Below are 27,066 nucleotides of genomic sequence, written 5' to 3'. Positions count from 1 at the left end.
GCTCAGTGGGTTAAGGATCTGGCGTTGCCATGAGCTGTGGTGTAGGTCGCAGATGTGGCTCGGGTCCTGTGTTGCTGTGGCTGTGGTGTAGACCGAGAGCTACAGCACCGATTAGACCCCTAGCCTGGGAACCTGCATGTGCTGCAGGAACAGCCCTAAAAAGACAAAAAAAAAAAAGGCATCACTGGTTTCTTCCTCAACCTTCTCCATACAAAGAGGCTTACAGCCTGGAGGAGGAGGAAGGGAAGGAGGAGAAGGGACTGTTACCAAAATTAGGGTTAAAGAGAGTGTATTGTTTCTTGCATAGTTTTACACATACACTTTCCACATGAAATTTAAAAATTTTCATCTTATTCAATTTCACAAAATAATGTACTAGGTTTCTAACTGGAATTAATGAAATTCATACGTTAATTCTCAGAAAGGTTGACGATTTTTACTGAGATCTCTTCTGACTTTCCCTAAATTCTAATTTAAAGATATAATCACTTTTGGGAGTTCCCATCATGGTTCAGTGGAAACAAATCTGACTAGCATCCATGAGGACCCAGGTTCGATCCCTGGCCTTTTTCAGTGAGTTAAGGATCTGGCATTGCTGTGAGCTGCAGTGTAGGTCGCAGATGCGGCTTAGATCCTCCGTTGCTGTGGCTGTGGTGTAGGCAGGCAGCTATAGCCCTGATTCAACCGCTAGTCTGGGAACCTCTATATGTCGTGGGTGCAGCCCTAAAAAGACCAGAAAAAAAAAAAATATATATATATATAATCATTTTCTTGGCTACAGAACTGTTATGTTAAACTTATCTCTTGAGTATTTTTCTTAGTCTTTAATAGTCTCTTGGATTTTCTAGGCATGTAACTCATATCATTTCTAACTTAAAATATTTTATCTCCTCTTTCTCTGTTAGTATTTATACCCGTTACTTTATTTTCTACTTTTATTGTATTTACAGCAATGAAGCAACCTCAAAAACGATTCTGAATATTGTGGCAAAAATAAGCCTCTGTCTTGTTTTTAATTTTAATCAAATATTCTGCCATTCTGTAATATGTGGGGTTTTTTTACAAATCAATTTTATCATACTTAAACAATAAAAAGAGCAAACACTGAAGAATTTCTATGTGCTAGAAGCTGCTCTAAGTATTTTTACATATGTTAACTCAATAAATTCTCACAACCACCCTCTGTGATAGGTGCAGTGGTTATTCCCATAACTAAAGTAGTTTCTCCCATAATTCGTATTACACTTATTTTAATTATTTTATCAAATGTCTTTTCAGCACCCAGTAAAGAATCACAATAACCTGCTGATGCAATAAATGATGTTTTTAGGTTTCCTATTGTAAACTATCCTTGTATTCCAAGAAAATGCTATTCTTTTACATGTGTATGATTGAATTAGCTAAATTTCATTTTGAATTTCTGCATCTAAAACTTGGTCTTTTTAGGGAAAGAAAAAAAAAAACCTTTACTGAGTGTTGGTATAAGATTACAATAGCTTCCGGAAAATGTATTAAAACTATTCATCATTAATTGAGAAAAAAGCACCATCTATTTTTTAAGTAAATATAATTCAGCTAGAATACCTCCTTTATACAGTGACCAACAAACTTTTTATTTCTTTTTCAAGAGTTACAGTTTATTCAGAATCTCTACTTTTTTCAATCAATTTCAGTATTTCAGTTTTGTTCTATTCCTACCTAGAACATTTTCAGCATTTACAAATTATCTTAACTTCTTTTTGGTTTATTTTTTGCTTTTCTAATATGTTAAGTTGAGAACTTATCTTTTGAGCACTTAAATTTTTTTTTTTTTTGTCTTTTTGCTATTTCTTTGGGCCGCTCCCGCGGCATATGGAGATTCCCAGGCTAGGGGTCGAATTGGAGCTGTAGCCACTGGCCTACACCAGAGCCACAGCAACGAGGGATCTGAGCCGCATCTGCAACCTACACCACAGCTCACGGCAACGCCAGATCCTTAACCCACTGAGCAAGGGCAGGGACCGAACCCGCAACCTCATGGTTCCTAGTCGGATTCGTTAACCACTGCACCACGACGGGAACTCCGAGCACTTAAAATTGAATGCCTAAGCTGAATACCTTTTTATTTAACTTCTTTATTTTTAATCTTTCTTTTCTTTTTTTTTTTTAAAAGGGCTGCACCCATGGCATATGGAGGTTCCCAGGCTAGGGGTCGAATCGGAGCTGCAGCTGCCAGCCTACGCCAGAGCCACAGCAATGCAGGATCCGAGTCGTGTCTGCGACCTACACCACAGCTCACAGCACCACTGAATCCTCAACCCACTGAGCGAGACCAGGGATTGAACCTGCATCCTCATGGATGCTAGACAGATTTGTTTCTGCTGAGCCACAATGGGAACTCCTCTTTTTTATTTTAAATAATGCAGTTATTAAAGCATTCAGTGTTCCTCCAAATACTGATTTACCTATGTCCCATAAGTCTATATAAAGCATTCACCATTGCAGTACTTTCTAGATTAGAGCCATCCAACTGAGCTTTCTGCCAGAATGGAAATGTTCCATAACCACTCTGTTCCTGGGCTATTAAGCACAGGAAATGAGCTTAGCACCACTAAAGAACTGAATTTTAAATTCTCACAATAATCGTTTTCTAATCAGGTTGTATGTCTTGAAGCTTGTGCTCTACCTATGTGGGTACCATGTGGGTATAGGTGTTGTGTTATATAAAGGTTAGTGTTCTATACAGCAAAGGAAACCATCCATAAAATGAAACAGCAACCTAACAAATGGGAGAAAATATTTGTAAATCATGTATATGATAAGAGGTTAATACCCCAAATATATAAAGAATTCATACAACGCAACAGCAAAAAAAAAAAAAAAATCTCATTGAAAGGTGGGCAGAGGACATGAATGGACATTTTCCAAAGAAGACACAGAGATGGCCAACAGGTACATGAAAAGGTGCTCAACCTCACTAGTCATCAGGAAAACAAATCAAAACCATAAGACATCCCCTCACACCTGCCACGATGGCTACTATCAAAAGGACAAGAAATAACAAGTGTTGGTGAGGATATGGAGAAAATAAAACCTTGTGCACTATTGGTGGGAATGTAAATTGGTGCAATTACTGTGGAAAACAGTACGGAGGTTCCTCAAACAATCAAAAATAGAACTACCATATGACCCAGCAGTTCCACTCCTGAGCATTTATCCTAAAAAATAACTCAAAAAGACATAAACATTCCCCATGTTCACTGCAGCATTAGCTAACAATAACCATGGAAACAACTTAAGTGTCCATCAAATAATCAATAAAAATGTGGTATGTATATAATGTATGCATGAGTGTGTGTGTGTGTATGTATAAAATTATTTAGACATAAAAAAGAAGGAAATCTTGCTATTTGCAACAACATGGATGAAACATGAGGGCACTATGCTAATTAAGTGAAATGACAGAGAAAGACAAATACTGTACAATCTCGCTTATGTGTGGAATCTGGGGAAAAAAAACCAAAAACCCTAAACTCATAGATACAGAGAACAGAATGGTGGCTGCCAGAGGCAGGAGGTGAAAGGGTTAGTCAAAGTGAGCAATAGGTATGAGCTTCCAGAGTTCCTGTTGTGGCTCTATGGCTTAAGAACCAAACTAGTATCCATGAGGATGTGGGCTTGATCCCTGGCTTCGCCCAGTGGGTTAAGCATCTGGTGTGGCCGCAAGCTGTGGTATAGGTCACAGATGCAGCTCGAATCCGGCGTTGCTGTGGCTTTGGCATAGGTGTGCAGCTCTGATTCGACCCCTAGCCTGGGAACTTCCATATGCTGCAGGTGTGGTCCTGAAAAGAAAAAAAAAAAAAGGACAAATGTCTAGTTATAAAATAATGAGATACAATGTACAGCATGGTGACGATAGTTAATAATACTATAGTGTGTATTTGTAAGTTGCTAGGAGAATAGATCTTAAGCATTCTCATCACAAGAAGAAAAAGGTTGTAACTATGTGTGGTGATGAGTGTTTACTTGACTTACTGTGGTGATCATTTCACAACTTACAAACATCAAATCAACAGGTTGTACACCTGAAACTAATACAATGTCAATTACATCTCAGTGAAAAAAGCTTGCAATTCTTAGAGCATCTTTAAGAATTGCAACTTATAAAAACACAATTATCTAGTCAGTGCTTTTGACCGTAAATTATTCTTTGCCTGACATTAATATTACTTTTCCTTTATTTCATTTGCACTTACCTAGTTTATCTCTACCCAATCATTTATTTCAACTTTATCCTTTAATTAATACACACACATATTCTCCCCACCCTATAAAGTGTATAACTTTCAGTATTTGATTTTTGAAGACAGTTCAGTTATTCATAATAATGACATATATTTCACTTCATTTCTTTCATTTTATTTTCCTTCTTCTACGCATTAAACATTTTTTCTCCTTCTTTAACTTTCTTACTTTACTTGTTTGGCTGCATTTTTCCCTATTTCCTTTTCTTTTTCTGTCATTTGGAAGCTTTCTATCAAGCTCTTCAATTCCATTTCCCATCTGAATAGTTACGATTAACTGATACATCTCTAATACTCTTAGTAAAAAAAAACTAAGCAATCCCACCAGGACAAGTTAACTTTCACTTCTCCCCTATCATCCCTTTGAGAGTGCTTTTACTTAACACATTTTATAAACTCTAAGTCTTCTATCTTGAGATCTTTTTCACATTTTATAAATTCTAAGTCTTCTATCTTGAAATCTTTTTCCTCATGTCCTCTCTCAGAGAAGGTTCAGGGTAGCAGATTTTCTCAATTCTATACACACAAAGACCTGGTTTGTTGGTAGTGATTAAAAAAAAAAAAAAAATGACAGATCTTGCAAAAGACACTTGGCTGTCCTGCAGTTTCCAATGCCACAGACGAGAAGGCCAATGAGAAATAACTTTTTCACACAGGGACTGACACAGGGATTAAAGACATGCATTCTGTAGCCAGACTACCTGGGTTTGAATTCCAACTTCACCACAGGCCAGATGCATGATCCTAGACAGATTACTAAACCATGTAGGCACCCTTTTTCTCTTCTATGGGTAACAACCTTGCTGAGGTGTTCCCTGCGCGAACTAAGAATACCACGTATGTTAGCATTTAAAGAAGGCCTGGCACACATCAGTGTTCAGTAGGTGTTAGCTGCGGTTATTATTATTATCATTTAAGTAGCCAGTTCCTATAAAGTGGAAGTATATTAAGCTTTTCTCTTTATAGCTGAAACTCAGGTACTTCACTGGTACATAGACAAGATTCCTATCTCCTTATTTCTTCCTAGGAACCATTTCAATCTGAAACGTTCACCTCTTCCAGGCACACAAAACTCATAACAATGGTTAATCACAGTAACGTGGAACAAGGTTCAGGCTAGGGTCAAAGGGCACATTAGATTTACCAAAAGTAGTCTAATTTTATAAAAGACAACATATTCTCATATTACTTTTTAAGTGGTGGTTGGAGTTCCCGTTGTGGCACAGAGGAAATTAATCCGATTAGGAATCATGAGGTTGTGGGTTCGATCCCTGGCCTCACTCAGTGGGTTAAGGATCCAGTGTTGCCATGAGCTGTGGTGTAGGTGGCAGACACGGCTCGGATCCTGTGTTGCTGTGGCTCTGGAGTAGGTCAGCAGCATCAGCTCTGATTAGACCCCTAGCCTGGGAACCTCCATATGCCATGGGTACGGCCCTAAAAGGACAAAAGACAAAAAAAAAAAAAAGGTGGTTATTTCCGGTCACAGTGGAGGAAGCCACATTTAGAAATTCTGACAATAATAAAAATCATTTGAACAAAACAGGTTGCCCCACATGAGAATCAATCGAATGAGGTAACTTGGATTGAATAAACCACAAGTTACAGAAGTGGATCTAGAAAGGCCATATTTGAGTAATTCCTTAGTCATTTTAGCCAAAGGACCAACCCTTATGTGCATAAAATAAATAGGCTAAGAACGGTCAATCCTGTCATTTGAATACAGACCACATATTAAGTTGTCAATCCTGTCACTTGAATACAGACCACGTATTAAGTCCAAACCCAATGGCACTAGCCTGTAATAATATCCGTGCAAAGGCCAAACTTGTATTAAGTGCATGCTCAACAGCAAGTGCAGATACAGAGAAAGACAGGTGTCTTAGGCCTTACCTAATGATCCAATGCACTGTGAACCACTGACTTATAAAATTTTCAAGGTGAAGCTAACACCCTCATTTAACAGGTGAGGGGGACAAGGAAAGGTTAAAGTGGAGCTTGAATAACCTAAAGGCACCTCTCATCTGTACATGTTATCTAGACTCTGTATCTCTACAGAGGAAAAAAAAAAAAAATACATGCTTTGTCTATGACCAGTATTACAGCAGAGAGCCACACGAAAAACAGGAAAATGAAATTGTTGTGAGAATAATGGTAGCCACTTGAATCAGAATCACGCCACATATCCTTTACCAAGAACAAATAAAGAAATTCAACAAGAGGCACAGAATAAACCACACATGTCCCAGGCCTTCAGCCGTAGTGGAAGGTGGAATATAACAAATTTCAAGCTACCTTTAAGTAGAAAAATAGGCAAGGATACATTAGGGAAATGGTAACAATAAAGCAGAGGTTGAAAAATAGCAAACAAACAAACAAACAAACAAACAAAAAACTGGAAAGCTTACATGTCCCACAACAGGTAAATGGTTAAACAAAGGATGGTTAGCAAAAAAATAAAAAATAAAAAAAATAAAGTAGAGGTTGAAATCCTGAGATCAAAGTAGCTTCCAAGCCAAAAAATACTAAGTGAGACAAAGAAGGAATTTGATAAAGCCCCAATTCACAGTGAAAATGCACCAGACACAGTATCTATGCACCAGATAAGACCAACCTCCCATATAAAGCAGAAATTACAGGAAATAAAGGAGAAGTAAAATAGAAACATCATATTGATAGTGGATTCTAACATTCCATTCTCAGTACAAGACAGACCAATTGAACAAAAATTAAGAATATTTATATAGATCTAAATAACAATTAATAAGGCATATCTTACATACATATGCTAAACACTGTATCCTGCTAACAGAGAATATATTTCCTTCAAAAAGTACATGGAATAGACACAAAACTTGATCATATATTAGATTAAATGGAAATGTCAGTGAGTCCCATAAAAGAGAAATATTCTAAATAAAACCCTCTGATCACCAAGCAATAAAAGTAGAAATTAAAGTGAAGGAGTTCCCATTATGGCTCAATGGGTTAAGAGCCCAACATAATGTCCATGAGGATTCAATCCCCGGCCTCACTCAGTGGGTTAAGGATCTGGCGTTGCCATGAGCTGTGGCACAGGTTGCAGACGCGGCTCAGATCTCGTGTTGCTGTGGCTGAGGTGTAGCCTGGCAGCAGCAGCTCCGATTTGACCCTTAGCCCAGGAACTTCCATACGCTGCGGCTGTGGACCTAAAAAGAAAAAAAAGAAAAAGAAAATGAAAAATAAAAATAAAAACAAAAAAGGGAGGACACCCATGAAGAGGAAGGAGAGAAAGGCCAACTTGAGTGTCAGACCTTGAGTGGGGTGAGGAAGGCATCTGCCCAAAAGTGCAGAGGACAGACTGTTACGTACACTGGAATTGATCAAATAAGTAAATGTATTAAGAATAAGAGAAGCCCAAATTCTCCATGCTGGAGAAGGACATTGTAAATACGGAGAGAAAACTAGAATAAACCCTGTGGAAGGGAAGGTATAACATACACACACACAAAATAAATATACATATGTATGTTTATACACACATACACACACACACACACAGGTTACAACGAATGAAATTTCTGTATAAATATTTGTATATACAGACATATATTCCTTAGCTCTTTCCAAGGAGAGGTTCAATAACAATGAACACACTCTGCAGACAGATCTTTTTTTTTTTAATACCTTTCTTCACGAAAACAAACTAGGGCTCTTTGAAGAAATGACTGTTTCTAGGCTGGGGCAAAGAAAGGCAAGGTGAGTCCTGAGCATTTTATGCCAAAAAAGCAAGGACACCCACACAGAATGATGAGGACATGTCAAAGGAACACACAAACCCCCAAGAAGAGCTCTCAAAGGCCAAATCTTGGACAATTTAAACATCAAAATAAGGATGGCAACAAATTACAACCCGCTGAGTAAAACGGGAAACTGACTCTATACTGATATTCACATGTAAAATACTTACTAATTACACAGAGAAAAAAGGTAACTTTACAAAGACAAAGCCTGGCGGACACCAACTCAGTCCAGTGGTTAAATGATTAGCAGCAGTAACAGAACAAACAAAATCCTATGTCAGCAGAGCAGGACATCACTTCTGTGATCCTCTGGCCAAAGAGCGTGAGACAACTCCAAATTGAGAGCCATTCTACAAAACAAGTGCCAAAATTTTCAAGTGGCAAGGTCATGAACCAATGTTAAAGACGGCAAACTTCCTCCTGACTCAAATAGCCTAGAGAGTTGAAAACTAAGAACAGTATGTGGTTTGAGCTGAATCCTAATGGTACTAAGGCCCCTACTGAGAAAACAGATGAAACTTAAATGGGCGTCTGAGGATTAGGTGGGATTCACGTGTCAAGGATAATTTTCTGATGCTGACAGCTACCGGGCAGTTACGTAGAAAAATGCCATGTTTGCACAAATTACACTGAAAAGTGTTCTAGGGTGATGGGGCAACATTTCTGATGCCGAACATGGGGAAAAAGAGTACAACTTGTCTTTTAAATTTGAAATTATATCAAAATAAAATATTCAAAAATTTGATCATTAATTAAACTAGCGTCTACTTGATGTTTATTTTGTGCGTGTTGTTTTATGTTCCTAATGGGATCTGCATAGTTCATCCATCCATTGCCTCATTTATTTAACACATATTTACTGAACAGCTACTAAATGCCTTGCTATAAATACCATAGTCAGCAACAAAGATAAGGTCCCTAATCTTGTGAAATACACAAACAAGTTGAAGGTGGGTGGGAGAGCCACAGGGAGGAAAGAAATTAATCGGTCACATATGGAAACAATATAAAACTGTAGGGAACCTCCTAAAAGGAGAAAATGACAAGGGTCATTTATCCAGGGAGCTAATCCAGTCCCAGGAGTCAGAGACGACATCTTTAGTCAAGAGATAACTCAGTTCAACTCTTTTAAGTATGGGATTAACTAATGTGAGCAAGACAGGAATGCTACAAAATTGATTCCAAAATTCTATTTTGTTGCCTGGTTCCACATATGTTCAATTTATGTAAGACGGTGGTTTAAAAATCTTCCTATAGCTGGGAGACATGGGGGGGAGGAAGGGTAGGAAGAGAAAGAGGGATCTTGTAACTAAACCCCCAAGTTACTAAAACACAAGACTGCCATCTAGTGGTAATTTGAGCAAACCTCTTTCAAGTAATGGGGAGGGGAGTGGGAATGATGGATTAAGAGGTAATAGTACTTATTATATACAGTGACATAAATTCTCAAATTATTTCCAAATGACGCAGGTGTGATCCTAGAAAAAGCAAACAAACAAACAACAACAAATTACATCTACCTAACAATTCCTTCTGCAGCTGCTACCAACTTCCTAGTTAAACACTTGTAAGTACTGGAAAAATAAAAAGACGACTCACAACAGACAAATTCTTGTCAGAACCTGGGAGGAATCTCTACTAAACTTAAGGCGGATGGCGCAGAATAGAGAAAATTCCAGTGCATAACAGGCCTTGCAATCTATTTTTTATATAAACCTATGTTGGATCCCTGCAGCTAAAGAAGTGTTGTACTACCCACTGAAGGCCCTTAAAGAACAACATACAATGAAAATAAAGAACAACAAAAATAGAAAACAAAAGAAAGCCAAATACATCAATTTTTTAAAAATTTTAAACAGGTTAAGATCACATTAAGAGACAAAGGTCAAAAAATAAAATGCAACCTCTATTTACAAAAACAATTAGCAAAGATGTATCAAACAAATTCAAACCAAGATAATATAAAAATAGAATTCTGAGCAAAAGATACTGAATGCAATAAATATAATTGTTTTATACTGTTAATGGGTAACATGGAAAAGTTATAAACTTCTATGTGCCAAACGATACTGCATTAAAATAGAAATATATATATATATATATATATATATATATATATATACACACACACACGTATTTTTAAATGAGGTATTGAGAGAAATATAACAGACATAAAAGACTTGAAAAATGATACAAATGAACTTACTTACAAAACAGAAACAGACTGAGACATAGAAAACAAACTTGTAGTTACCAAAGGGGAAAGGGGGAAGGAGGGATAAATTTGGAATTTGAGATTAACAGATAAACACTACTATATATAAAAGAGACAAACAACAAGGACCTACTGTATAGCACAGGGAACTATATTCAATATCCTGTAATAACCTATAACGGAAAAGAACCTGAAAAAGAATATATATGTATATGTGTAAAAGAATATATTTATATGTATAAAATTTTAAATATATGTGTATGTATAACAGAATCACTTTGCTGTACACCTAAAATTTTGTAAATCAACTATATTTCAGTTAAAAAAATTCCTTTTAAAAAGACAGGTTTTTTTAAGTCTTGGGCAAACAGAGAAGACAAAAAATAAAGAAGGATACAGAAATCCGAATGGATTCATAAATAATAAACACTATCTAATATCATATACAAAAATAAACTCAAAATGGATTAAAGACCTAAAGACCTGTCACTCCTAGAGGAAAAGAAAACATAGGCCGAACGCTCTTTGACATAAATCACAGTAGCATCTTTTTTGCTCCAATAATGACAATAAAGATACAAATAAACCAGTGGGACCTAATCAAATTCAAAAGCTTTTGCACGGCAAAAGAAACCATTTAAAAAATGAAAAGCCAACACACAGAATGGGAGAAAATTTTTGCCAACTAGGCAACAGACAAGGGCCTAATCTCCAAAATGTACAAACAACTTATGCAACTCAACAACAAAAAAACAAACAATCCAATTGAAAAATGGGCAGAAGACCTAAATAGACATTTCTCCAAAGAAGACATTGGATGGCCAACAGGCATATGAAAAAATACTCACTGTCACTCATTATTAGAGAAATGCAAATCAAAACTACAATGAGGCACCACCTCACACCAGTCAGAATGGCCATCATTAGTAAGTTCACGAATAACAAATGCTGGAGAAGATGTGGAGAAAAAGGTACCCTCCTCCCCTGTTGGTGGGAATGTAAATTGGTACAACCCCTATGGAAAACAGTATAGAGGTACCTCAGGAAACTAAATATAGAGCTGCATGTGATCCGGCAATTCCATCGCTGGACATGTACACGGACAATACTTTCAATGAAAAAGAAACATGCACCCCTATGTTCATAGCAGCACTATCCACAATACCCAGACATGGAAACAACCTAAATGTCCATTGACAGATGAATGGATTAAGAAGATGTGGTACATAAATACAATGGAATATTTTATTTCCAATAAAAAAAGACAAACTAATGCCATCTGCAGCAGCATAGATGGATCTAGAGACTCTCACACTAAGTGAAGTAAGCCAGAAAGAAAAAGACAAATACCGTATGATATCACTTATTTGTGGAGTCTAAAATATGGAACAGATGATCCTACCTAAAAACAACAAACAAACAAACAAAAACCAGAAACAGATCATGACCAAGAAGAGCAGACCTGGGGTCCCCAAGGGGGAAAGGGGAGGAAGTGGGATGGATGGGTACTTTGGGGGTTTTTTTGGATGTAAACTGTTATATTTGGAATGCATGGGCAATGGGAGCCTACTGTACAGCCCAGGGAAATGGGTGTGATTGGGTCACTTTGTTGTAGGACAGACCTTGATGAAACACTGTAAATTAACTATATTTTAATAATAATAGATTTTTAAAAAGTAAAAAAACCCAATAAACTTAACAATGTATATTAAATTATGTTGCCAATGAAGAATACATACTATATTCCAAGAGCCCATGAACATAAAAACTGACCAGATATTAAGCCATAAAAAATTATCCCAAATCTTGTATTTCACATCTTTAAACAAAACTGATTTAAATTTAATGAGAAAAATTATAACAAATAATTTAGCCAACTAAAAATGTGACAAACCCTTTCTTAAATAATTCTTGGGTCAAAAAGAATACCAAAACCACACACAATTAGAAGCAATCTAGAAAATAACACGGACATCTTAATATCAAAATCTGGAGGAGGGGGGGTACAGAATTAAGTTTTAGTCAAGAGTAAATTCAAAACCAAAATGGTTGCAGGAGAGTGCCCGAAAGGGTAAGTAGAAAGACACAGAGTTCATTTCCTCTCACACATACACACCAAAATCCCAACTATTTGCAGAATAACCACTGATGAAAAAGATGCAGAACCTACCAGAAAAGGTCTTCTACAACTAAACATATAAGAACTGCAACAAGACAGGTAGAGGGGCAGATTTATGGTGCAGTCAAGACCAATACCACCCCGACCCCAGGAGGGAGGGCAATGTACAAACAGGAGAATAATTACAATTGCAGAAGTTCTCTCCAAGAAACAAGGGGTCTGAGCACCACACCAGGCTCTCCAGCCCAGGGCTCCTGCACCAGGAAACAAGCTTCTAAAATATTTGACTTTGAAAGTCAGCAGGACTTGCTTTCAGGAGACACAGAAGGCTGTGGGACATAGCAACTCCACTCTTAAAGGGTGCTCACAAAATCTCACATGCTCCAAGACCCAGGCCAGAAGGGGTCATCTGAAGGCAGCCTGGCGCAGACCTAACTGCTGATCTTGGAGAGTTTCCCAGAGAGACAGGAGGCAAAGGAGATCACCCTGGGGACATAACTGGGGCCAGCCATTTGGGGAGCTCATTCTACCATGAGGACACTGGTGCTGGCAAGTGCCATGGCGAATCCTTCCTCTAGCTTCTTAGCCCCAGGACACAACCCTACCCCCACCCAACAGCCTGAAGCATCAGTTCTGGGATGCCTGAGGCCAAGCAACTAACACGGTCCCAACCACCAATAGGCAGGCTGTCCTAAGATCCCCTGAACTGACACTCAACCCAGACATGGTCATGCCAACCTGAAGGCCCAGAGTGTGGCCCCACATACCAGTGTGCAGGCATTAAACCCAGGACTCCCAGGGCCCTGCACGCAAAGGACCTAAGACCTAACTCCGCCAACCAGTAGGTGGCAAGTCAGCACTTTCATTTTTTATTTTTTTATCATTTTAAATTTAAAATTATACTAAAGGTAGAAATTATTTATCGCACAGAAGTGTGGATTTTTTTTAAAGTGGAAAAACATTGCTCCAAAATGTATGCTTTTAACTGTAAAAATTAAAATCACTTAAGTTTAAAGTAGCATTATTTTATAAAAGTGAATAAATATAGTTAGTAAAAATGCTATCTTCCTTGAGTAGTAGAATTTGAAAACTATATTCACTATCTTCTCAGGAATAAATATGCCTTTATATTTTACTTATAAGGAGTACCCAAAATACAAATACAATTACACTTAATTAATTGTCCTTTATGCCTCTAAAATATTATGTTAGCATTATGCTTACAAGTTAAATAGGGAAAATACAAGATTCTTTACTTATTTGGGTATTATTTTGAATGATTTTCAACTACGGTAATTTTTAAAGTTATACGAAGCTTTAAGATCAATAAAAGTTTCTTAGAAATATGACATTCAGTGATTAGTAGCCATACACAAAAGTCACAAAAAATGTGAAATAGATTTTATCAAGAATGTTCCTATCACTATTCATACAAAGCAATATAACCACTGAATCCTTCGGCAAATATATATATGAACAGATACACACATATATATAAGAACAGATCATTTAAATTAGATTAGCTAAAACATTTTCAAAGTTTCAAAAAATGTTTATAACTAAACTAGATACTATGCAACCTAATCTTCCTATAGTTATTATACTATTAGTGAATCTGACTAAAGCTTTATGCGATATATATGATGTAATTATCTAGAGTATACAGTTTCCTATTTTCCATATAAATAACAGCAATTGGGAACATCTTCAAGTCTTCAAAGCTTCAGTTTTCAGAAATAATGTCTGATAGAGTATCACCATATTCATACTTTATAACAAGTGAGAACATTTATTTGAAACAGATAATATAGTATCTCATGCCTTAGCTGTTAATAGCTTTTCAATCTTTAACATCAATGATTGAGACCTCAGAGAAACTCTAACTTGCAATATGCAATATATCTGTTTTCCTATATATCTCCTCTCCTCGACCCCCAATGTAAGTGGGGATTTTCATATGCCAGAAAAAAAAAACCTATTTTCTTTCACAAAAAAATTACTATCATTAGATAAAATACTTAACTTTATATTTCCATTTTAAATGACCAATATTAAGTTTATACAATTATATTATTATCCACTGAAATAATATTTGACTATATGACCCCTAAGACATAGTAACCCTAAGTTGTATGCTTATTTAAGTACTAAGTGCAAAGCCTATAAATGAGACTATAAACCTAACATTTTTGCTGGTACGACACCAGAGTTTAAAAAAAAACCTGACTCATGAGAAAAATAGAGAAAAACAATGAAACAAAAAGCTGGTTCTTTAAAAACATCAACAAAACTGACAAACCTCTAATAGGACCCACAAAAATAAAGATAAGATATAAATGATGATTATCAGGAATGAAATAGGAGATATTACTACAGACCTTGCAGACATCAAAAGGATAGTAAGGGAATACAATGAACAACTTTACACTCATATTTGAAAATTTAGAAGAAATGCATCAATTCTGAAAAAGCACAAACTACTGTAACTCACTCAAGGTGAAATAGATCATTTGAATAGCCCTGAAACTATTAAAGAAATTTAATTTCTAATTTAGAAGACTACCAAATGAGAAATCTCCAGGCCCAGATAACTTCCTTAGAGGATTTTACCATAATTTAAGAACGAAAACAAATCTACATAAGTTCTTCCAGAGAATAAGAGGAGGGACTATTTTTAACTCATTTTATGAGGTCAGTATTACTATGATATGCCAGAGCCAGATATAGTACAAACAAAAAAGAAAACTATAGCTCAATATACCTCCTGAATATAAATACAAAACTTCTTAACAAAATATGAGCATTTATACACAATGACCAAGTGGAGTTTCTTTCATAGATTAAAAAAGACTGGTTCAATATTCAAAAACTGCTCAATATAAAATAATGGGCCATACTGACAGGCTAAAGAAGAAAAATCACATGATCGGATCAACTGATACAGAAAGAGCATGCATCAAAATTTAATACCAGTCAGAACAACAACTCTGGGCAAACTAGCAGAAAAAGAAAACTTCAGCTAGATTTAAAAATTTATAGAAAACTGGAGTTCCTATCAAGGCTCAGTGGTTAACGAATCCGACCAGGAACCATGAGGTTGCGGGTTCGATCCCTGGCCCTGCTCAGTGGGTTAAGGATCTGGCGTTGCCATGAGCTGTGGTGTAGGTCGCAGACGCGGCTCGGATCCCATGTCGCTGTGGCTGTGGTATAGGCCAGTGGCTACAGGTCCGATTAGACCCCTAGCCTGGGAACCTCCATATGCCGCAGGAGCAGCCCTAGAAAAGGCAAAAAAGACCAAAAAGAAAAATTTTTAGAAAACTACAACTAACATCATACTGCATGGTGAACTATAAAGGAGTATCACAAGGCTTGGTGATGGAAGAATTCTGCATCTTGGTTGTGGGGACATTTACAAGAATCTACAAATGTAATAAAATGGCACAGAATTATGTACCCACATTGTGCCAATGTCAAACCCTGGCTTTGATATTCTAGTGCAGTGATGTAAGATACAACCATTAGAGGAAACTTGGTGAAGAGAACATTGAACCTTTCTGCACCTTCTATAATGCTTTAACTTTTTAGGAATCTAATCAAAATAAAAGTTAAAAAGAGACTGCTTTACGTATTTCTCTTCTGGATGAACTGACTTTATTAAAAACATGATTTTAAGCAGCATACATAATAAATCTTTAGTAGTATTCAATGTGGATGAAATCAAGCTTATTTATTATATTGTAAAGGGCTTGCTTTTACAAGGATAATTTTGTTCACCAACAAAGCAAAACTTGGTTTATTTCAAATCTTGCATATGTATCTGAATCTCAGGAATAAGAAAAACAAAAAGAACACTGAAAGTGTTTGAAAACATTAGTAATTTTAAAAATTTCTACCCTACTGGCAGGAGGGATAAATTAGGAATTTAGGATTCACATATACACAGTACTGGGAATTCCCTTCGTGGCTCAGTGGTTAATGAACCTGACTAGGATCCATGAGGTTAGTTATAGGTTCGATCCCTGGCCTCACCCATTGGGTTAAGGATCCGGCTTTGCCATGGGCTGCAGTATAGGTTGCAGATGTGGCTTGGATCTGGATTGCTGTGGCTGTGGCATAGGCCGGCAGCTGTAGCTCCAATTCAACCCCTAGCCTGGGAACTTCCATATGCCACAGATGCAGCCCTGAAAAGAAAAAAACAAAAAACAAAACAAAAAAAAAACCATATACACAGTACTACATATACTATAATCAACAAGGACCTACTGTATAACATAGGGAACTCTACTCAACATTCTGTATTAACCTACATGGGAAAGGAATCGGAAAAAGAATGGATATATGTATATGTATCACTGAATCACTTTGCTGTACACCTGAGGCTAACACAACATTGTAAGTCAACTATACTTCACTATAAAATAAAAGTCAAATAACAAAAAAGGTGTATCCGCACAGGTATAAATAAATAAACAAGAAACTTACTTCTATCCTATAGTCACGATACCTGCATGCCCTCTACACTGAGAAAGAAAGTGGTCTTACCGTAATTAAATTGACTGTTGGACTTTTCGCAGTTAATGATGTTAAACCTATAAGCAACGCCTGGTCGCATTCCACTGACTTCAAAGTAAAACCACTGATGATAGTGATTGCTATTTATATCTGAGTTCAGAATAAGGTCGTATTCATTTCTGAAAACAGAAAACAGAGAAATCTGGTGAAAAGTAAGAAAATATCTGTGTACGTACAAAATGGGAAAGTTTTTAATCACTTACTTTCTAATTTGAATTACTTTGCGCAGATTCCCAGATTCAAATTTGGAGTTAAATTTTAAAATGTCTCCTTCTTCTGGAATGGGATAGCTAAATCAAATTTTAAAATACGAAAAAATAAAATACAATGCATTTAAACAGGTGAGCAAAAAAATTAACAAATAAAACTACACTAGAGATTAAAAATACACCATTATTACGACCTCACCCTCCTCATTACTGTTAAACAAAAGAACAAAAGCGACACACGCAAAACATAAACTTTGGCTAATATTCACGGACAGGTAAGAAATTATGAATAAGGTAGATTTGTTTTTCATTTGACATTATTTCAAATTCAGTCATTAGCTCTGACATAGCTTTACCCTTAACTCATTAACAAAAATCTTTCCAAAATGGTTTCTTTCCTCCAAATAAGACCAGTAAAATGTGAAATTTACCCCCAAAAATTAGAGTGAGAGGGAGAGGGGAAACCTATCTGAGGGCTGATTAAATTTCTCCATTGAGGAGACAAATGACTACACAGTTGTCACATTCATCATTTGTAACTTTCATTTATTTACTTATATTTAAATCACAAAATGCCATGGTATCATTTAGTGATAATCCTAAATTGGAAATGACACTAAAACATGACCGGTCACAAACAAATGGCTCCAAAGGTCAGGCAAGTAACGTAAAGGACTGAAGCAGATCGCAAGCAGTAAGAGACAAGAGAGACAAGGGTGGACTATGGAAAATCAGCAAATGCATGTTCCTTCTAAAGGGGATGGTAATTTGTTGTCCTGAGGAAATGAGGCTCAAAATTATTTTTTTCCTTTTTTGGCCATCCCTTGGCATATGGAGTTCCCAGGCCAGGAATGATCAGATCCCAGCTGCAGTTGCTACCCAAGCTGCAGCTGCAGCAACACAGGATCCTTAATCCACTCTGCCCAGCTGGGGATGGAATCTGAGTCCCAGCACTTGACAGACGCCACCAATTCCGTTGCACCATGGCGGGAACTCCTGAAGGCTCAATATTACAGGACAAAATTGCAGCATTCATGTGAAAGTTCCCTGGTATCTCAGTAGATTAAGGACCTGACATTGTCACTGCTGTAGCTCAGGTCACTGCTATGGTGTGGGTTCAATCCCTGGCCCGGGAACCTCTGCATGTCATGGGAACAGCCAAAAAGGAAAAGAAAAGAAAACAAATCTCCACTCTCTTAGGAAAAAAAGAAAAGAAATCCCCACTCTCTTAAGTGGAGGTAATTTCAGTTTTTAAAAATCAAAGCATCAGTTTGTGATATTTACCTTATAAAGCCCATTAGAAGTTCACCTAAGAATAAATAAAAGCTTCTGATCTATTCAGTTTAAGTAAATAAACATGACTGACATTACCATTACATCACTGTTAAAAGATGAAAACATAGTGAGGTGGAAGTTAACTAAGTATTTCTGTCTTTTAAAAGTAATCCTGAAATTTTACGGTAAAAATAAAACCCATAAAAGTAAAACGAACAAAAAAGACAGACTTACTTTGGGTTATCTAAGTCATATACCACGCGATCAATGATATCACTCTGATGTATTAGCCTCTCGATATCTTGGGCAATTTTTGTCCTGAAATCATAAAAGAGAAGTTTGACCAAAATTCACTATCATATGCCAAGGCACGACTTTCTCCAAAATAAGTTTCAGATTAAAAAAGTATAAAATGATAAAACTTCCTAAAAGTTATCATTCCGTTAGGGATTTTGTATACAAAAAATGTCCATAAATACCAAGGCAAAAAATCAGTATTTTAAAAATCTGACTTCTTGGAGTTCCCGTCGTGATGAAGCAGAAATGAATCTAACTAGGAACCATGAGGTTGCGGGTTCGATCCCTGGCCTCACTCAGTGGGCTAAGGATCCGGCGATGCCGTGAGCTGTGGCATAGATCACAGACATGGCTTGGATCTGGCATTGCTGTGGCTGTGGTATAGGCTGGCAGCTGTAGCTCTGATTCGACCCCTAGCCTGGGAACACATGCCATGAGTGTGGCCCTAAATAGACAAAAAGACAAAAAAAATTAAAATAAAAATAAATGAAACAAACTTTTAAAAAGCTATTAATAAGACTATACTTTCAGGGATCATTTTCTACAGATTGTAAAAAGCTATTAATTATAACAATAAACAAACCCAAAATTTGTATCACCCAGAGCTTCAACAATGGAAGATGTATTATACCAAAAAACACAAGTGTTCGAGCATGGTGAATGACTAAATACATCCATTGGTCAAAATAATTTATTAAATATTAAGGTTGACATATATCACAAATGTGCAAAAGATTAATACTTTAAAAGTTTGGAGTATTTTTTTAAGAAAATTAGTATTAAAGGGCTGATACAGTAGCTCAGTTCTACAGCAGTGTTTGGAAATTGAAACAGGGTTTTAAAAAAAAAAGCATAGCTTGGAGTTCCCATCGTGGCCCAGTGGAAATGAATCTGACTACGAATCATGAGGTTGCAGGTTCGATCCCTGGCCTCGATCAGTGGGTTAAGGATCCGGTGTTGCCGTGAGCTGTGGTATAGGTCACAGAGTGGCTCAGATCTGGCATTGCTATGGCTGTGCTGTAGGCGGCTACAGCTCTGATTAGACCCCCTAGCCTGGGAACCTCCATATGCCACGGGTACAGCCCTAAAAAGACAAAAAACAAAACAAAACAAAACAAAACAAAACAAAAACACAGGTTAATAGATGCAAACTATTGCTTTTGGAATGGATAAGCAATGAGATTCTGCTGTATAGTACTGGCAACCATATCTAGCCACTTGTGATAGAGCATGATGTGAGAAAAAGAACAGTATTATGGGTCACTTTGTATGTATGACTGGGTCACTTTGCTGTACAGTAGAAAATTAACAGAACATTGTAAACCAGCTATCATGGAAAAAATGAAAATCATTTAAAAAATAAAATAAGTTAAAAAGTTAAAAAGAAAAAAAGCATAGAAACCCACAGGGCCAGTAGGTGATACAACTGAGGGGCTGGCTGGGTGGTGCGGTGGAAAATTGGGGAACACAGGCTGTGTAAAGTCAACTGAATTCTGCAGAGGAGAAAGTGGAGGTGAAGGCTGTCATACCGGTTTTTCAAGAAACACCAGAAACCTGGATTCTAGGTGGAATGTGTCAAGTGTTAAACGTTGGCAATCAATTAAAAAACAAAAGCAAACCTCTACGAGTGAGGCCAAAATACAAGTGGAATATGGCCTATAGGCCACTGGTTATTTTAGGGGATATAACTCCCCATTTATATTAGGCTTCGATTAAACCTAAAACTCATACTGGAGGGAAATTCTGCCCTGCCCTCAGCCGTCATTAAGAAAGAGGAAAGAAAACCAGTCCTTCACTCCTCCATGCATTTGTGTTGAGCAGCGCAACTTTCACAAAAGGATATCAACCCTTCTTTCCTTGACCTCAGGTGCCTATTAAACGGCATGACTCTCCAGTCGAAACAAAACAATAATTATCTTCCACGTAAGATAAACTTACTGACATTTGTCATAAGAAGCTTGGCAAAGAGGAAAGTAATGCGTGCAAGGCAGTCTGAAAAACGTGCAGCCCCTTCAGCCCACTAAATCCCCAAAAGGTCACATGATGTATGGCCAAAAGCAACTGTACTTTAGGTTTCAAAAAACACAGAATGACATCATGAGAAAGAGTTCAGTACACCTCACTGCTGTGTATACTTTACTATGAGGATATTATGGAAGACGCTGGTCATGATGTAGGTATCCTCTGCGAATTCAGAGAAGAGATGCTGCTGCTGCTTTTTTCTTTTGGTCTTTTTGCCATTTCTTGGGCCGTTCCCTCGGCATATGGAGGTTCCCAAGCTAGGGGTCCAATTGGAGCTGTAGCCACCAGCCTATGCCAGAGCCACAGCAACGCGGGATCTGAGCCGCGTCTGCAACCTACACCACAGCTCACGGCAACACCAGATCCTTAATCCACTGAGCAGGACCAGGGATTGAACCCGCAACCTCATGGTTCCTAGTTGGATTCGTTAACCACTGAGCCACTCCGAAGAGATGCTTCTTGAGCGTGCTATAACCACGTATGTATGATCACTACGTATGCATGATTAACAGGACAGGCTCATGACCTTGACCAGGGTGATTCCTGGCTCTGCCATTTACCACCAGTGTAACCTTGGATAAGTTAACTCAAGAATCCTAAGTTGCAGCATACTCTTCCGTGAAATAAGAGAAATAACAGCAATGGCCTCACAGAGCTATTACATCATGAAACAGCATACCAAGTGCTTTTTACTTATTTCTGTGCCTGGCCCATAAAAAACATTCGATGTTGGAGCTCCTCCCGTTGTGGCTCAGTGGGTTAAGGACCCGACCAGTATCTATAAGGATGCAGGTTTGATTTCTGGCCTCACTTAGAGGCCTAAGGATCCTGCGTTGCTGTGGCCATGGTGTAGGCCAGAAGCTGTAGCTCCAATTTGACCCCTAGCCTGGTTACTTCCATATGCTGCAGGTGCAGCCCTAAAAAGAAAACAAACAAAAAACACTCAATATAGGTTATCTACTACTCTTGCTCCTATTAATACTATAGGAGAGAATATATATAATACTTAAAAATTATGTAATAATACATGTATGTTATGCAATAATATATAATTAAACTATGTAATAATATAGAAGCTATATACTAGATAATACTTTAGTGTAGCTTATATATTAATAATTACTATTATTACTAATACTACTTTCAGAAGAAGCTGAGCCACTCTAAATACGACATAAAGAAGTCCAAGGCTTTGCTTTCCTTATTTTGTTTTTGCCACAGTTCCTTCACCTACTTTTTCATTTTAAATTTCTGAATAGGTAATGTATCAACATAGCACAAAAATCAAACACTACATAAAAGTGTAAAAATGAAGACTCTCACTTTCAACACAACTCACATCCCCATTTGTCTGGTCAACTATTTCATTACTTACCCTCCATAGTACCTTGATTATTTTATTTCATAATACATCTTATAGCTCTTTCCATCAGTGTACAGAGATCTTTTTGTTTTTTTAATCACTGCAAAGTATTCATAGGAGGGATATACCACAATTTATTTAACTAGTCTCTGATCAATGGGCATTTCAGTTGCTTCTGATCTCAAAATAATGCTGTAATGAAAAACTCTGAACATAGATGTGTGAACTAAATATATGTACAATTATACACAGTTGTGTGAACTACATATGTGTACATATACATCAGATATTTATAATAAATTCTCACATGCGGGACTGGTGTGTCAAGGGAATTTAATTTTGATAGTTTCTGTTAGATGGCCCTCTGCAAGACAATCCCAGCATTAATGTATGTGAAAGCCTGTTTCTCCAAAGCTTCATCAACAGAAGGTACTGTTAAACTTCCACAGTTTTTTCTTTTTCAGGGCCATCTTTGCCCTGAAAAAGAAAAAAATTTATGTATGTGTATATATATATATATATATATATATATATATATATATATAATTTTTATATACTACATACATATATTAATATATACACTATAATATATAGGGAAGTTCCCAGGCTAGGGGTTGAATTGGAGCTGCAGCCTATACCCCAGCCACAGCAATGCCAGCTCCGAGCCACATATGTGACCTATGCCTCAGCTTGCAGCAACACCAGATCCTTAACCTACCAAGTGAGGCTAGAGATCGAACCCACGTCCTGATGGACACTAGTTGGGTTCTTAATCCGCTGAGCCACAACGGGAACTCCCAAACTTACACATTTTGGCCAATCCGATATGCAGAAAACGCCATCTCTGTACACTTTAATGTGCATTGCTCTTATTTAGAATGAGGCTGAACATATTTCTGGTTTACACAGAAGAGGAACTCTGCAACTCACCTTTGCACACCATAAGGCCTTTCTAAAATAGGCTCTTTGAATGGAGGGGGAATGTGACCAAAATAATCAGGATAAGCCACCTCTGAATATTCTGGGACAGACTTGGTACTTTTCACGATCTCTATATAAAGATCTGAGTCGTGGAGTGTTGGTCCATCCGAGATGTCCACGGATGCTTGTTCCACGGATGAAGTAGACTCCGTGTCTTCATCATCCTCGGTTTCGACTCCGGTGCAGCACAGCTTGCCTAGCTGAACTGTTCTTCCCTCAAACAGAACATTCCCACAAGCAGCCACCTGTGGACATGCATTAGTGCATGGAAGGAGAGTGACCGGAAGACTGTAATCCTTCTTCGCTCCTGCAGTAAAACCTGGGGCCATGTGAGAAGGAATATTCTGCAACGTGATTCGGTCCAAGGCCTTCACAATATCATTGCTTAAGCCATGGGCTGATGAAATAGTTCTGCTTTGATCACCTAGCTGCTGCTGTAACATCCTGTCATTGTCTTTGATGTCTTCTTTGGCCAGGTCCACACAGGCAGGGTTCCTATTATCTTCATCTCCTTTAGAAGACACAGTTGCCTTCTTTCCAACGCCTTTTCTTAAACTGCCTGAATTCCCAGATGTTTCCTCTCCTGCCGTGGGAACAACAATGGGACCGCGTACTTTCCCCTCAAATACAAAAGGCTTCGGCTCTTTGGAGATTAAATCATAGTCCTTTGAAAAGTAAAAACAAAAGTTTAGACTTTTATATGTCGATATTAATATGTATTACCAAAATTAAGATGATAGTCACTGTATATGACGACTCGGAAAACTAACATTTGAACATTTTAAAGATGGGTAAAACTGGGTATGTTTTAATTTTGTTCATGAAAAACAAAATGTTTAACTACAACAAAATTCATTACACTTATCTTACTTTTTCTGTTAGAAAAATAATGCCTATACATAACAGAGATACGGGAAATTGTAGAAAAGTATAAAGATGTTAAAATCATCCAAAACCCAGAGTTCCCAGGTGGTGCAGCAAGTTAAGGATCTGGCATTGTCACTGCTGTGGCTTGGGTCACAGCTCTGGTGTGGGTTTGATCTCTGGCCCTAGAACCTCAAGGTGCTGTGAACACAGCCAAAAACAAAAAACAGAAACCTCATTAAAGGAAATAAAACAGCTAAATTGTTATTAACACAACAAATATTTAGAGTGTCTGTTTTGTGCCAAGCAGTGTTTCAGGCACTTAGGACTCATCAGTTAAAAACAAAACAAAAGAATTCTTCCCTTTTGTACAGAAGGAAAGGAGTAATAAACAAGAAGTAATAAACATAATATAAATATATTTTAGGGAACATTAGGAGGGTAAAGTGTTACAGCAAAGGAAGGGGAGAAGCAGGTAATGAGGATTGGGCATGCTGGGTGGGGGCAATGCTGACACCATTGATCAGGATGAGATATAAGCAAGGATGGACTGCAGTGCACAGGCCTCTGAGTAGGAGAAGGTCCATTGTGGTCAGAGAACAGCAAGGAGGTTAGGATGGATGGAACTTCTGAAGGAGCAAGATGAGTTCTAAGAGGCAAAAGGGCCAGATGCTGAAGGGCCTTGCAGGCTATTATAAGAATTCTGGTTCGGGGAGTTCCCGTTGTGGCTCAGCGGGTTAGGAACCTGACTAGTATCCATGAGGAGGCAGGTTCGACCCCTGGCCTTGCTCAGTGGGTCAAGGATCCCGCATGGCCATGAGCCATGGTGTAGGTCTCAGATGCGGCTCTGATCATATGTTGCTGTGGCTGTGGTGTAGGCTGGCAGCTGCAGCTCTGATTCAATCCTTAGCCTGGGAACCTCCATATGCCACAGGTGCAGCCCTAAAAAGACAAAAAAGAAAAAGAAAAGAATTCTGGTTTTTATTCTGAATGAGACTGGGAGCTGATGGAGGGTGCTGAGAAGAAGAGCCATGACATGACCTGTATTGGTAGGGGGGTGGGGGTGGGGCAACAGACCCAAACTGTAGAACAGGGTTTCCTAACCACCATTAGGTGTCTAACTGCTAGTTAGACGTTTGGGGCTAGATCACTCTTTTTTGTTTAGTTTGGTTCTTTATTTCTGGGGAAGGGGATGAAAGGGAAGCACTGTCTTAGAAGCATCCTAGGCCTCTGCACACAGTGGGTACCAGTAGCACCGCTCCCTTACTTGTGATAGACACACATGTCTCCAGACACAGTCAAATGTCCCCTGGCAGCAAAACCATCCCTCTGGGAACCACTTCTCCAGAGTGCTTCTGAGAATAGAAGAAGGAGGGGAGAGGAGAGGCAAGGTCTCTCCTTTGGCAGTAACCTAAGGAAGCTGGTAAGAAGTGGCTGGATTCTAAATACACTGTGAGGCAGAACAGGCATGATATCCTGATCAACCTGATACAGGATAGAAAGCACAGAGAGGTCCAGATGGTACCCAAGTGTTTGCCTGAACAATGGAAAAGCATCAGGACTTTAGCTCTGGAATGTGCAATGTGAACTATCCACATATAGACATGGATGTAAAACAGTCAAAAATTCAGAAGTCGCCTTTGCAGAAGATGTAAATCTGAGAGTCATTCACAGACAGATACTCTTCCAAGCCGTGAGACTGGCAATCATCAGTGGGAAGACACAGATGGAGAAAAGGACCAAAAGACTGTACTTTGGGGTACTACAATCATAAGAGGCTGAGGAGATGAAAAAGAAACAACAGGAGATGGAGAAGGAAAAGCTGGGCTGGAAAGATGAAAACCAGAAAAGTGTCCTGGAAGACAAGTGAAGAAAGGTTGCTGCTGACATAGCAAACAGCCTCTTCTCTTTTTATACTTTTAGACATTTTTTTTGGTCTTTATAAGAAGTTATTGAGGAAATACACTGCAGATGACTTAACCTTTATTCTATCTGGGGGCATTAAAGCTTTTAGAGAATAGGGAAGGATTTAAACAAACTCATAGATAAAATGTATATTTAAGCCATTTCCAAAATTTTGTTATTATAAATTAATCTTCAGTGAACATCTTTTTGCATACAATTTTCATTTCCTAATTTCCTAGGCACTGAATTTTAAGGTTTTTGTTTGTTTGTTTCTTTGTTTGCTTTTTTAGGGCCATACCTGAGGCATACAGAAGTTCCAAGGCTAGGGGTCAAATTGGCGCTACAGATGCTGGCCTACACCACAGCCACAGCAACATGAGATCCAAGCCACATCTGCAAACTATACCACAGTTCACAGCAACACTGGATCACCGACCCACTGAGCAAGGCCAGGGATCAAACCTGTATTCTCATGAATAGTAGTTGGATTTGTTTCCGCTGTGCCACAAAGGGAACTCCTTAAGGTTTAACACATATGATTCAAATGCTTTCCAGAAATACTTATATTACCATCTATTCCCAGTATCTACATTTGAGAGTATCAAATTTCAACTGCTCTCTTCCTTGCCAACATTAGGTATCAGTTTTTAAAAACTTTCTCCTAAATGGTACAGATAAGACTTGTCTTACCATCATTTAATTTGCATTTCTTTGATTACTAGAAAAGCAAACAATTTTCCATATATCTATTAACCAGTTTAATTCTTTAGAGCAGTACTATTATACGAATTTTTTTTTTTTTCTTTTTTGGGCTGCACTTAATGGCACATATAAGTTCCCAGGCTAGGGGCTGAATCAAAGCTACAGCTGCCAGCCTACACCACAGCCACAGCAACATAGGATCCGAGCCTCATCTGCAACCTACACCATAGCTCACAGCAATACGGATCCCTGATCCACTGAACAAGGCCAGGGATCGAACCCGCATCCTCATGGACACCAGCTGGATTTGTTTCCTCATGGATACTGCGCCACAATGGGAACTCCCCGATTTTTTTTTTTTTTTAAGCCTAAGAGTTACAATATAAATTCGAAGCATGTAAGCTAACTTAGAAGATGATTAAAGTATCCTAAGTTTCCTTTTATAATTAAGAGCAAGAGGAAATAAAGGTCCTTATTTAC

At 37.9% G+C, this 27,066-nt stretch overlaps 1 protein-coding gene across 4 annotated transcripts in view; it reads right to left on the bottom strand.

Annotated features, from left to right (window-relative positions):
- AGTPBP1 (ATP/GTP binding protein 1) overlaps nt 1-27,066 on the bottom strand; it is a 150,308-nt gene that overhangs the window by 38,190 nt on the left and 85,052 nt on the right. For all 4 annotated transcript variants that reach the window (XM_013989714.2, XM_005656805.3, XM_005656806.3 and 1 more), the window contains 4 exons: nt 23,065-23,780; nt 18,687-18,770; nt 17,172-17,258; nt 16,939-17,087 (listed from right to left, as the gene is read on the bottom strand). In XM_013989714.2, the coding sequence (XP_013845168.1) occupies nt 16,939-17,087; nt 17,172-17,258; nt 18,687-18,770; nt 23,065-23,780 (1,036 nt within the window). The remainder of the gene's footprint in view (nt 1-16,938; nt 17,088-17,171; nt 17,259-18,686; nt 18,771-23,064; nt 23,781-27,066) is intronic.

The sequence above is a fragment of the Sus scrofa genome, chromosome 10, assembly GCF_000003025.6.
Source record: "Sus scrofa isolate TJ Tabasco breed Duroc chromosome 10, Sscrofa11.1, whole genome shotgun sequence".
NCBI classification, from domain to species: domain Eukaryota; kingdom Metazoa; phylum Chordata; class Mammalia; order Artiodactyla; family Suidae; genus Sus; species Sus scrofa.
Note: the sequence above shows the minus strand (reverse complement) of the source record. Positions and strands in the feature narration are given on the sequence as shown.